General features: G+C 25.6%; 4 protein-coding genes across 4 annotated transcripts; 3 read left to right on the forward strand and 1 right to left on the reverse strand.

The window, feature by feature from the left end:
* Positions 1 to 1716: 1716 nt before the first annotated feature.
* Positions 1717 to 2729, forward strand: LOC128960648 (U-scoloptoxin(05)-Cw1a-like). Its single transcript, XM_054306782.1, has 5 exons — positions 1717 to 1760; positions 1844 to 2017; positions 2399 to 2493; positions 2580 to 2657; positions 2718 to 2729. Exons 1-5 carry the CDS (start codon positions 1724 to 1726, stop codon positions 2727 to 2729), a joined length of 396 nt encoding a protein of 131 aa, XP_054162757.1. The 5' UTR covers positions 1717 to 1723.
* A 224-nt stretch (positions 2730 to 2953) lies between these two features.
* On the reverse strand, positions 2954 to 4886 carry LOC128958399 (serine/threonine-protein phosphatase 4 regulatory subunit 2-B-like). Its single transcript, XM_054304251.1, has 4 exons — positions 4718 to 4886; positions 4557 to 4638; positions 4161 to 4469; positions 2954 to 4093 (listed from the first exon to the last, which is right to left on the reverse strand). Exons 1-4 carry the CDS (start codon positions 4767 to 4769, stop codon positions 2971 to 2973), a joined length of 1566 nt encoding a protein of 521 aa, XP_054160226.1. The 5' UTR covers positions 4770 to 4886; the 3' UTR covers positions 2954 to 2970.
* Positions 4887 to 5715: 829 nt separating this feature from the next.
* Positions 5716 to 10812, forward strand: LOC128960654 (uncharacterized). The gene is made up of 6 exons (XM_054306795.1): positions 5716 to 6916; positions 7085 to 8584; positions 8899 to 9860; positions 10047 to 10129; positions 10190 to 10610; positions 10801 to 10812. Exons 1-6 carry the CDS (start codon positions 5779 to 5781, stop codon positions 10810 to 10812), a joined length of 4116 nt encoding a protein of 1371 aa, XP_054162770.1. The 5' UTR covers positions 5716 to 5778.
* Positions 10813 to 12357: 1545 nt separating this feature from the next.
* On the forward strand, positions 12358 to 13152 carry LOC128960663 (zinc finger protein 286A-like). The gene has a single exon (XM_054306808.1). It carries the CDS (start codon positions 12358 to 12360, stop codon positions 13150 to 13152), a length of 795 nt encoding a protein of 264 aa, XP_054162783.1.
* The last annotated feature ends 137 nt before the right edge of the window (positions 13153 to 13289 follow it).

The raw sequence follows: 13289 nt of genomic DNA on the forward strand, positions 1-13289 counted from the left end.
TATAATATTGATATGAATTTAGTTTTAAGCAAATCTTTAAAACAATTTACTGTTATAAATGTTAAGATGTGTATAACATATCACAATATAATAGAATTTATGTTTTAAATTAAAAAATAATTCAAAACTAAATATATATTTCAATACTTAATCTAAACAATAATTATAATAACTTATTAAATCATTAAATGTGAATAACCTTTAAATACTGAATTGTATATATTTCGGTTCGGTTTAACCGTAAATTATTAACCGAAAACTATTTTCTTATATTTTAGGTTTAATCATACGGTTTAGGTTTAGTTTGTTTTTTAAAAGTTATATAAATTTTATACTATAGTAACTATATTATAGTATAGAATATAAATAAATTTATGTTAATTTGGTTTTTGTTAATTTCTTTAATATTAAAACATTTGTATCATATAATTAACTCTTTTTGTTATGGTTTAATTTAAAAGTTATAAATAACTAATAAATTAATAAAAATCATTTATTTTATATATCGGTTATACTGTATATACAAATTTACTTAAAACACATTTTATATAATTGTTCTGAAATTTATGATTTGTATTGTTTGATAATCGATGAAAGCGATGTCACGAAACCGTTTCAATATAATACTCTATTATAAGATGTGATGTCTGTCTCAGTCTCTCTCTCTCTCTCTCTCTCTCTCTCTCTCTCTCTCTCTCTCTCTCTCTCTCTCCTATAGCTTAAGTCTGCAGTCAATACAATAATCGTTTCATACATACCAGTGCTTAGAAGTGATGGCATAATCAAACACACAGTACTATAAAATACTCTATATATTACTCATTATTTGTGATTATAAAAGGTTTTAAATATATTTAAAAAAATAATTTTTTAGTGATTGCAAATATTTAATAATAAATAGCATGTAGTCATTTAAATTATTATTATAATATTAATTATGTTGTGTCGCATTTCAATGAAAATTTCAATTTGATAATTAATGAAGGTAAATTTTTTATTATTATAATACATTTATTTATTTTTTTGAGTATAATTTATTTTATTATACTATTTAAAAATTAAGTAAAATACAATATTTCATATTTTATAATATACTTAAATTATTATTATATAATTTAATATATAATTTTATTAGCAATTATTATATTTAATTAAATACTTTATTATAATTTTTTGTTTTTCGAGAATTGAATGTTTATTTGCATTATATAAAAATAATCTTTAAAAATTTATATTGTAAGAATAATACATTTAATTTAAATTTATATAAATTTTTTATTTTGTAAACGCATTAAATAAATATTTATTATTATCAATATTTAGTATTACAATGCTATCATTATTTTAAAACTAAATTATAATTTATAAACAAAAGAGTTTAGTATTTAGCATATTATATGATTATATTTTTAAAAATACATTTTTTTACTTTATCTAAATAGAATTTTATAAATATATGTATTCAAATTAATGTAATCAGTAGTAGAAATAAAATATACAGTATTAAATAATTTTAAAACATTATTTAAATATGGCTTTATAATACATAATTAATGCTAAATGTGTTATTAAAAGCTATTTTAATTATTTTTTAAGACTAAATAAAGATATTAATCATAATTTTATTATTTTTATTAATTAAAGTGAATGAAATCATCTGAAGCTGTGTTTCAAAATAATGAATATCTCATTAATAATAATATTATTTTTGGTTATATTTTCAATGCTTTTCATTACATCATTTGCTGCTATTAGGAGAAGTTTGTATAAATATTTTATTTAATGAGAATTATATGTTAAATATTGAATTAAAATTGAAATAATCGATATTTTGATGACTCAGTCGGTGCTTCCATAAGTTGTTATACGTGTAGTTCCCGTAACGGATCGGACCAATACTGTGCCGACCCTTTTCATCCGGCAATGTCTAAGTATATCGAGAACTGTAAGGTTCCCAAACAGAATCACATCGGAGTATTTCCCGCGAGATTCTGTGTTAAAGTCATCGGCAAAACAGGTTTAAACACATTTCACTTATATTTTTACTTTATTTACATAAATCCAATTAAATTAAATATCTTATATATTATATAATTTTAATTTATAAATTAAAAATAATCATAAATACAGTATACTATACTGTATACATAACTTCAATGTATTAAAATTTAATAATTAAATGCATAATATTTTCATAGATATAGCGGTAATCTAAATATTTATAACTAAACTTTACTGACTCAAATTAAAATAAGATATATTATATATTATAGTTTTATTAAAAAATATTAATAATTATTTTTATTACAAAATTTTAAACAGAAATAAGAATAAAAAATATTAATAACTAATAATAAATGAATTTTAAAAAATGTTGTTATCTATAATCTATTGATAGCAACGACTGGTGAAGAGTTGGTGATAAGAGCCTGTTCTCTGGTAAATATGGACAACCAATGCGGAAACTTTAGATTTGAAAATGATACACTTCAAGTATAATTTACATTATAAATAACTACCTAAATATAATTACCGGAATATCCTAATAATGATATTTTACTTTTATATTATGTAAATAGGGCTGTATATTAACGTGTGATTACGATGGTTGCAATTCATCGCCAAAATTAATTAAATTACACACATTTCACTGCATTGTTTCATTATTTATATTTATAATTATATCCTTTGATAAAAATTACATTTGATTTTTTAAGATACAAAGTTGAAGCTAAATAACAGCAAAACAATTATTGAAAAAATTGTAATCAAAACCAAAATGATTATTGATTTCTTGTTATTTTATGATTAAAAAAACTAATATTTAAATTGTCACAAAACAGTAGTTTGTAAATTTAAAGTTATTTATATAATAAACTCATAATTTATTTATAATATATTGTATATAAGCTTTAAATAAAAATATTTCTAAATTTAAGTGTAAAACTGTAACTATAATAAAACAATGTTTTAGTCTTCATCCATGGGCTCCGATAGATCAGAACTGGTCAGTGTTTCATCCATTGAATTATTATCGCTATTTTTATCACTCAAGTCTGTTATATCGGTGTTATTCTGATCGGAGTTACCATTATTAGAGCCACAGAAATCCATTGGTTGACTCGTATCTTCTTCACTGATATTGTCGTTATTGTCAAACGTCTCACTACTATGTGATTCGTTAATTAATTCCTTATCCACTGGTGTTTTATTTTCATCGCTTTGTATACATATATCACTACTACTACTACAACTCTCTGTAATTGTTTCACTTCCAATGTCTTCATTACTTTGAATATTAGTCCTATTATTAGTATCCACTGAATTATCAGTTGATTTTATTAACTTGTCTTCAATTACAGTAGTATTTTCGTCGCATTTAATTTCATTATTGAGATTAGTATTAATTACTTCTTTGTTCTCTTCTTGAGAGTTTGAATGAGACACTTCTTCATTAACTTTTAAACTATCGATGGATTCATTTGGTTTAAATTTTTTTGTTTCATTAGTTTCATGATTTGAATCATTTTGTATAATATTATCATTAGATTTGACATCATTGCTAATATCAGTTAGAGTATTGTTTTGCAATGAAGAACTCGTTGTAGTTGTTATCGTTGAATCTAAATCCTGATTACAAGTAATTTTGTATTCATCTGAAGACTTTATATTAGTTGAAGATAATAAACATTTATCATTAGAAGTCATTGGTTGATATAAACTTGACGATTGTTCATATGAATGAAGATCTGATACTACAGATAATGGATTAGATGGTGAAGACGAAGCAAATACATTAGTAAAGCTATCCAATTGTTGTAATGGAGGTAAATGTTGGTTAGGCGGGGATGTAGTATTCGGTGACAATGGCAATGATGTCGGCGATACGGGACCTGATAATGGCTGAAGAGTCGACTCGTTTGACGATTGCATTAAATTCAATTGATTGTCACACAAAACATCATTTACACCGTTAACCAACATTGAAGTGGAGGCTGTGGTTAGTGATGTATTTGTTGAATAGGAAGTTGAGTGCAATGCTGTGAATAAATTTTTAAAACTTGATGGCGAATGAAATTCATTTTCTTCATTTCTTTGTATAAAATGATATAATATATAATAAATATATAAATATGTTTAAAATATAGATAATAACAAACCCATTGGTAGAGTTGGGTTCAATGGTTGAAACCACTAAAATATTTTTCTCAATCCCTCGCATAAACTTATCGGTCCTTTTGTAATGTTTTGATGGATTGGTCAGCAATTCACAGATCCTCTGAATAGTGAACGGCGCCGAACCAAAGGTATCGATAGATTCGAGGATCTGATTCTTAAGTTCATCGAAATCAAAGGGTTTGACATTAGGTAATGGCATCAAATGGTCAGTCGGACACATCTGATGAAACTCATTCATCACAATCTCCAACTTTCGTCTCAATAATGGCTGCAATTTAGTCCACGAAAAGCTGTAGATATAAACAATTAGTTTAGTTATTATAATATATATAAAACTAATAAAACATCAATTGATGTCTACAAATGTCAAGACATACACAGTGTCACCATTTTGTGCCACATTTTCCAAATACTTGTTCAGAATGTCCGGAATGTCTCCATTCCTCTTCTTCTCGAAGTCTGACAAACAAAACATATTATCGGTTAGTATTAAAACATATGATAATCACAATGTCATCGATGGTTAATAAGTCATTACTTGATAGTTCGTCGAGAATGAGCTCCCGATTCAAATCAGCAGTTTTGGTCATTGTTTGCGATCAATCAAATGGTCAACAGTTTTGACAATAATTAATAAAAACAACAAAATATTTTGTAAACAAATTAAACAAATAATTATTGTTTTGTTTATTAATAATGTCTTCAATTTTATTGATATTTATATTATATTTCAAATCGATTTCATTCAGTCATTCATACAATCAATGAAAACGAGTTTTTATCGCAACTATTATTCACTTCAATAACAATACAGTCATTGTATTATTTCATTCAATTTATTCAATTTATATATTTATTTTTCTGTTAAATAAATTAATATCAAAAATTCATTAACAAAATTAAATTAATTTAATTCCATATATTATTAACTAAATGTTTAATAATTATTTTAAATTAATTATTGTTATAATAATTAAGTTATAGTGTAAACCATTGAACAATGCTTTCAATTAATGAAAAATAGGACATAAATGACGTCAAGTTATAATACATTGTATACAATATATATGTGTTTAAGTGTTTAAGTGAAGACTGCATTCATTGACAATACTTTTGTTTTGTTTACACAAATTGTCAAACATTTGTTGCAATCAATTCATTGAATGTCAACATATGATTGCATTTACTTTAATACATGACTTATTTGACAACAATATGTCATTTAATTTATCTATTAATTCATATGTTTTTAAAAATATTATTATTATTTAGACCATAATTTGTGCCATAATTTTTGAGATTATTATTAAAGTTAATAGCAATTGAATGTTTGATATTATGATAATAATTGTTTGCATACTTTATTGCGATAATACAATACAGTATATCATACTATGATCTAAATATAGATAACAATTAATTTACACTAATTTATAATTAAAAATATGTTTTAAATGTTTTAATAAATATTTAGATATTTATATAACATTTAAATAAATGTTTTATTAAATGATTTTTAAGAAATGTTTTATTTGAATGAAACTAAAAATATTTGATTAAATTGTTGAGTCATTTGTGTGAATCAATTGATTAGACAATATGTATGACATATATTCATTGGATGGCATTCTTCGTATGCCATCATCAGTGAAGATAAAACAATGTATTGGCGGTGAAGATAGAGATGGATTGACTCTAGTCTTGTATTGTGATAATTATCAATTGATTTGCTGTCGACTCAACAAAAATGATATAAAAAATGATTTTTATTATAATGTTGACAATAAAGACATTGTTTTAAGACAAATACCATTGAATGAGACCAATGGAGAGCTGCGATCAATGGCTTTGAATCCAAATAATAGTCAATTAGTGATAATATTCGCCAATTCAATGATTTTTGTTATTGATATTAAAACACTTCTTAACCGACAATTAGACGATAATGTCTTACGAGACGATGTAGTGGTCATTGAAAGCTGCAACGCATCCGAACCAACGGTCATCACTTGGTGGACATCTTTGGATGACTTCAGTCAAATAGCAATTGTTGGCAATAATTTAGGGAAAATTTATTTCATTAATATTAAAACAAAACAAGAAGTCGGCAGTACTTCTGTAATGAACTCAATCAAAGAGTTTAAGATCATTGACGACATGAGTTCAGTGAGTCTTATAATTTACTGTCAAAACGGATCACAATTTAGACATATTCTCGAAGAGTCCAGAAATAGAAATTCATTGAAAAATAAAGCCAACACTTATGTGTCGACTCAAGAAAATCATTATTTTAATTGTTTTATTACTCCTTCTGAAGAACGAGAACCTATTGGACCAAACAATTGCTGGAATTTTAAGTCAACTTTGATTGACTTTATCAATGATAATGAAGACACAAATCAACTTAAGTCAACCACTTTGTTATATCAGAGTTCATTAATTATGAACTTATCTGAAGTGTTGCCTAAATCGGAACCATTGGGCCAACTCGTCATCAAATTGTATTTAAATAAAGAGTTTGATTACAATTTGAATGCATTTTTTGCCAAACATTTGATACCAAAGCAATCGTATCATTCAATAGATGGTATTGTCTTAACTGATCGCTTATTTATGGTGTTTTCTCAAGACAACTGTGCGATCATATCGCGTGAGTTTTCAGATTTTAAGAAATTAACGAAACATAATCCTATTGTTCAAAATTTTCATTTCAATGAATCCGAAATTATAATTAATTGTTTTAAATATATTCAATCAAATGATAATAATTGTTACAAACTCTTTGATTCATTTGTTGTAATAACAACTAATTGTATTTATAAATGTCAACAAAAACAAACTTTACATCAAATGTTTCATTCAATTATCACAAATAATAATTTAAAAAATGAAGGATTATTAATAGTTAACGCAAATAAATTTGGATTAATGTTTAATATACCAAATGTGTCAAAATTATATGAAATGAGCGCCGATTTATGTCTTGAGAGACAAGAGTTTACATTAGCGACTCGTTTCTATCAATTGGCCAAAACTTGTCATAAGAAAAGAGTGGCAAATATGTTGTCTTTTGGCTATTTTAGTCATACATTCAATTATATTGAATATCTATTCTCTACCAAAATGTTTGAATTAACTGATTCAGAGCGGACACAGTTTGCTAATATTGCTGTCAATTGTTTGGTTCAACAATTGATTGAAAAATCTGTTTCAAATGATGCCAAAGACTTTATGGAAATATTGAAAGTATTTCTGAAAAATTGCTTATATTTTGATGAGAGCTTTGTATTACAATTATTCATAGATGAAGGTCTCTATGATTTGGCCCAATATTGTGCACAATTGAGGTCACAATCGGGACTTTTAGTCAAATACTTACTCATGTCTTCACAATTGCAGCCAAAATCATTAAACCAAAAATTTTATGAAACTATTTTAAATAGCAATTACAAAGTCTTGTTTAATACAAACCAAAATACAAATTATTTGAATTGTTTTACTTCATCAACCATTACATACTCACTGATACTTCACAAGAAACTTATTGGTAAATATTTACGATTTGTGGTAAACTTGTTGCCACATTTGGATCAGTCTTTTTTAGTTAAATTAGCGGTGATTTTTGATCCGAGACGGTCTTCGACACAACTTTTACTCCACAGAGCATTAACTCAATTAAAACAAACATATCTGGACTCTGAAGATATTGATGAGCAGATGATTGAAAAGAAGGATATTCTCAATGTATTTATTTTTATTATTCTTACTATTTTACGAAACAACGAAACAGATTTAAATTTTGATAATAAATTTATATCAATTGATCCATTTATTGAAGAAATTATTACTAAAAACAGAAAACGATTGACTATAGAAAGTGTTAACTTAAGTGCCGGTGTTTCTCATTCAGCACTTATAAGAAATGGTTGTTTGTATTTATGGGGAAAATCTCAATTTGGTTGCTGTGGTATACAAAGTGATTATTTTATAAATCCTCATAAAATTATTTCCAGACCAACTCGTTTGGATTTATTCAAAGATATTTTGGCCATTTCTGTCAAATCAATATCATGTGGGTCTCAGCACACACTTGTTTTAACCGATTTTGGAGTATATTCTTTTGGGTCGTCACGTTTTGGACAGTTAGGTGTAGGTAATGATGTTGTCTTTTCAAGAAATCCATTGATTATTGATGAACTGGTCAACAAAGATATAGTAAAAATAGAATGCGGACAATACCATTCATTGGCCATAACAAGCAATGGTAAATTGTGGGCATGGGGCTGGAATATTCATGGACAGTTGGGTTTAGGTCATATTTGTCATGTATATACACCTAAAGTGGTTCAATTTTTTCATAACATTCAAATTATACAAGCATTTGGAGGATTTTCACATACAATAGGTTTGTTAAGATGAGAGGTTATATTTTATACAGTGTTAAACAAAGTAGGGGTAGGGGTAGGGGTGAAGACTTTTAGAATTTTGGTCTCCAGACTCTTTGCCAACACAAAAAAAATTTAGAAAATGTTTACTCTACTTGATTTTAAAATTTTGTGAAAAATATACATTTCTCCCTAACTATACATTCAAAAGATTTTTATTTTATTTTGTCTCCCCCCCCCCCCCCCGCCCTCTCCCATCATAGAATCGAAAAGCTTGCTTAACCCTGAGTTTATATTAAGATTCATTTTTGATTTTATTTGGTTTTTTATTTAGCACTTGACTCCAATGGTTACGTCTATTCATTTGGTAACGGTTCATATGGACAGTTAGGTCTCGGCAATAATTCTAAATATAATATACCACAAAAAATTTCACTTTTAAAGGAACCAATTAGTCAAATATCCACAAAATATTTTCATACTCTAGCTCTAAGTCGTGACAATCAAACGCTTTATATTTGGGGTAAAAACCCTCAACTTATGAAAATTGATGCAAATTGTCTTAAAAAGTGTTCAATGAATTTACGAAAAGAAATTTTAAATTCAGATATTTATTCTAAACATTTATTGCCACAAAAAGTTGATATTTCAGAATTGAATGAAACTGTTATCAAAATATCTTCAGGTGGTATGCATTCTCTATTATTAACTACTGATGGAAGTGTTTATTCGTTTGGGAGAGGATTAGATGGACAGTTAGGTCTCATAAATGTTAAGGAATTAAGTAGTCCCACAAAAATTGAATCGTTATGTGATATAAATATCACTGATATTGCCGCTGGTTATGATTATTCATTAACATTAGACATATCAGGAAAACTCTGGGGATTTGGAAATAACAGCGATTCACAAATTGGTCCCAAAAAACAACATATGGTTAGAGAGAAATTGCTTGAAGATTATAATAAAAGGATACCAATGAAAGCTACCAGAAGATTGTTATCTTTTATTTCTGGGGATAGAAGTGCAGAACAGTTGCCAATTGAAATTGATATATCAGATGATATTGAAAACTATTGCGATAGTCTTAACTATAGTCTGGATATTAATGCAATGAAGACATCGACTCGATTTTCAGTAATTGATGACAATATAAATTGTTTATTCAGTGAAACGTTTGCCACATATGATAATCAACTTCTTGCATATATAATAGCATTTTATAGACACGATTTAGATTTAAATTCACTGCTGAATCGTCTCAAAAGCTTTAAATCCTATCAATTGGCAGCTTTTGTCTGTGAATTACAAAATGATTTTTCAAATGCTTTAGATTTACAATTACAAGCCCTTGAATTACAATTTCTTAAAGATAATAACATAAATATTAACAAATTTTATACCGTTTTATTTAACTTATTTGTCTATAAAGCTATTGATAACTTGAATATAATGACCAAAATATTTGATGTTTTTATAAAGTTTTGGAAACAAAATAATTTAAGTTTTGAATTACTCGAAAAACTTTTTGACAATAGTTATAAAAATGAAATTAACGATTCAATGTTTGGTATTTCTTTCTTCAATTATCTTAAATATAATCAAAATATTTTATATAAATTTAGATCAAATTTTATGTTAGAAATGGTTGAATTCACTATCAAGACTATTGCCAAAAGACCCGATAAATTATATATGTATCAGACGGACATCGAAAGCATTACATCAGATATTGAAGACATTGCATTTCCCGCAGAAAAATTGTGGCAAAAAATTTTGACTTATTTTAAAACACCAAATGATTCAAACTCTTTCTTAATTAATAGTAATAATAATAACAATTATAATAATGCTATTGATATTGACATCACTGACGATACGATAATTGTATTCAATTGTCAACATTTTTACGGAATCAAAGAATTCAAGCAAATAATTATTTGCAACTTTGAAACTGATATCAAGTTATTGGATAAATGCAATACAATTGAAGTGCAAAATATGTTAGACTATTATAAAGATTGTGGTAAACAAGTTTGGGATAATGTTTGTCCCAAATGTTTCATATTTAATATTAAAACACATTTATAACTTTAATTATAATTTTTAAAAAGTTTATTTTTAATAATTTATTTTGATTGCTAATTGAATACATGAAATAACTGAATGATGTAATTAGTGTTAAGTAATGCGATAGTAAACACATTTTACAACAAACAAATTGTCAAATTATTAGATCAAGAATTGACATTTTATTTATAGTATTTCCACCAAATTTTTTTAAAAATCAAAATTAAATTAACAAAAGAATTTCTATGTTTTATTGCAATTTTATTGCTTATATGAATGATATTAATATAAATAAATAAATATAAATATTGAATACAAAATTATATAAATTACATTTAAATATAACATAATTTTAATTAAAAATATGTCGTTAAAGCTGAAAGTGCATTATTTGTTTATTTAAAATAAATAGTAAATTTATCATTCAAAACAAATTATGCTTTCAAGATGATCAAGATTAAAATACTAAAATAAATATTAGTAATATAAGTAATATTTATAGTAAATTTTGTTATAATTTAATTATTATATAATTTTTTAATTTTTAAGCTTAAAAATAAATACAATAGTATTAATTTCTTTATTACTAACATTATAATTTTGAAATTTTATTAAATACTAAATATTTATCATGTATTAGTTAAACTATTGTAACTAAAAAAGTAAAAATTATTGTATTACTGTAATGTTTTATTAATTTATATATATTTTATATTTAACTTTTTAAAAATTAAATTGAGAAAATATTCCAGAAATTATACAGAAATTGGGATATTTATGGAAATTAATTTGGGAATATCTTTCTTTTTTTTGGGAATTTTCTATATGGCTATATCATGTACTGTATTACTACCAGGGTTGGAAAAATACAAGGTTTTCAATTTTGGTTTTGTAAAATACAGTAAAATACAATGTACTGGATGTATTTTACAATAATAGAAAAATTACATTAACAATGTTAAAATATTAATTTTTTATTAAAATTATTATTATTATTACATAATTTCAATATCGTTATTAGAATCGTTGTTTTCTAAAACTATTAAAATTAATATTAATTATTTTATTAATATATTTCAATACCAGAATTAAATTGAATAGCTAATTTCAAATTTTTTCAATATAAAATAATAATTATTATTACAAAACACGTGTTTGTTTGTGAATTTTAGTATTTTTGTTACTAGGTGACGCTAAATTTTTTTTTTGTAAGCCAAAATTGTCATGTAATTTACATTGTATTATACTGTATAATACGCTTTGTATTATACATACACTTTGTCTCTGCCAACACTGATTACTACACTACAGTGTATACAGTGTATAGTTATTAATACTACAATACATCGTTTATGTATTATTTTTCATATATTCAATATTGTCCTCAAAAAAGTGAAATACATATAAATTTAATTATAATGAATATATGTATCAATTTAAATACAGTATTAAATAATATGAATATTTATTTGAATAAATCAACATTGATTTAAACTACTATACAGTGTATAATAATTAACAATTGTTTAAATGACAGATGACTTAAATTAATCAACTAATAGGTCCTATACTGTAGTCTACTGTATAGAGAAAGTGTTATTCAAATGACAATAAGTTTTGTTTCACTTTAACAACATTTTTCAAGTTTTATAAAATATTATATTTTATATAAATTAAACTAATAATTGATATGATATTCAAGTATTAATTGTTTGAACAAATGATGAATTCATTGATAGATAAATCACTGGAAAAATGTAAATCATTTATGATTTCATTACAGATAAATCAGCGATTGTTTCGCGAAATAATCACACAATTAAATGACCAAAACTTACGCAAACAGTTTGAACTGATTGTTGACGATAACGATAGGGTTGTCATTGGACTCAACTATCAAATTAAACAAATGTGTGCCAAATATGATGACAATACTGCCAGCAATTGTCACAATGACCACAATGTGGACAATGAAGATATTGGAGACAACGATAATAATGTGTGTCAAACAAGTAGTCGATGTAAAGACACGAATAATAAGACGAAGATGAAAGTGTGTCAATGGCCCGGATGTTCATATGAGACACAATACACGACTAATATGACTCGTCATATGTATGTCCACTCCGGCAATAAGCCTCATGTGTGTGATTGGCCTCAATGTTGCAAACGTTACACACAGTCCAGTGCTTTAATAACTCATAAGAGAACTCATATGAATTTAAAGCCATTTGTATGCGATTGGATCGGTTGTGACTATCGGACAAACAATCGGTGTTCACTACCGGCTCACCGCAGGACACATAATGGTGTTAAAAATTTTGCGTGTGATTGGCCTCAATGTTCAGTCCAGTGCTCCACACGGACTCATCTATGGCAACACCAATTAGTTCATACAAAACATAAACCATTTAAATGTGATGTCTGTGACCAATGTTTCGCCAAGAAATCTAATATGAAGGCCCACAAAATGAGTGTCCATTTGGGCATTAAAAGGATCCGCAACAATAAAACTTGATTTAAATTAATTTCATATTTAATATCTAAATATTTTCAAAATATTATTTAAACTTATGGTATAAATTACCTGTATTTATACAATATGTATGATAACTGTATATAATTTATAATATTATACACAACCGGTAATATCAA

Source organism: Oppia nitens, unplaced genomic scaffold, assembly GCF_028296485.1.
Source record: "Oppia nitens isolate AA-2021 unplaced genomic scaffold, nextdenovo-longstitch-racon4-pilon3 scaffold13_pilon_pilon_pilon, whole genome shotgun sequence".
Taxonomy (NCBI): Eukaryota; Metazoa; Arthropoda; class Arachnida; order Sarcoptiformes; family Oppiidae; genus Oppia; species Oppia nitens.

What these genes read in the sequence shown, in the direction of transcription:
- LOC128960648 (XM_054306782.1), top strand. Translation starts at nt 1,724, where the DNA reads ATGCTTTTCATTACATCATTTGCTGCTATTAGGAGAA. An exon ending in TAAAGTCATCGGCAAAACAG is followed by an intron (nt 2,018 to 2,398) that starts GTTTAAACACAT and finishes ATCTATTGATAG; the next exon opens with CAACGACTGGTGAAGAGTTG. An exon ending in TTGAAAATGATACACTTCAA is followed by an intron (nt 2,494 to 2,579) that starts GTATAATTTACA and finishes TTATGTAAATAG; the next exon opens with GGCTGTATATTAACGTGTGA.
- LOC128958399 (XM_054304251.1), bottom strand. Translation starts at nt 4,769, where the DNA reads ATGACCAAAACTGCTGATTTGAATCGGGAGCTCATTCTCGACGAACTA. An exon ending in GCACAAAATGGTGACACTGT is followed by an intron (nt 4,470 to 4,556) that starts GTATGTCTTGAC and finishes TTATATCTACAG; the next exon opens with CTTTTCGTGGACTAAATTGC. An exon ending in GAACCCAACTCTACCAATGG is followed by an intron (nt 4,094 to 4,160) that starts GTTTGTTATTAT and finishes TTTTATACAAAG; the next exon opens with AAATGAAGAAAATGAATTTC.
- LOC128960654 (XM_054306795.1), top strand. Translation starts at nt 5,779, where the DNA reads ATGTATGACATATATTCATTGGATGGCATTCTTCGTATGCCATCATCA. An exon ending in ATCCGAAATTATAATTAATT is followed by an intron (nt 6,917 to 7,084) that starts GTTTTAAATATA and finishes GATTATTAATAG; the next exon opens with TTAACGCAAATAAATTTGGA. An exon ending in CCTATCAATTGGCAGCTTTT is followed by an intron (nt 9,861 to 10,046) that starts GTCTGTGAATTA and finishes GTTTTTATAAAG; the next exon opens with TTTTGGAAACAAAATAATTT.
- LOC128960663 (XM_054306808.1), top strand. Translation starts at nt 12,358, where the DNA reads ATGAATTCATTGATAGATAAATCACTGGAAAAATGTAAATCATTTATG.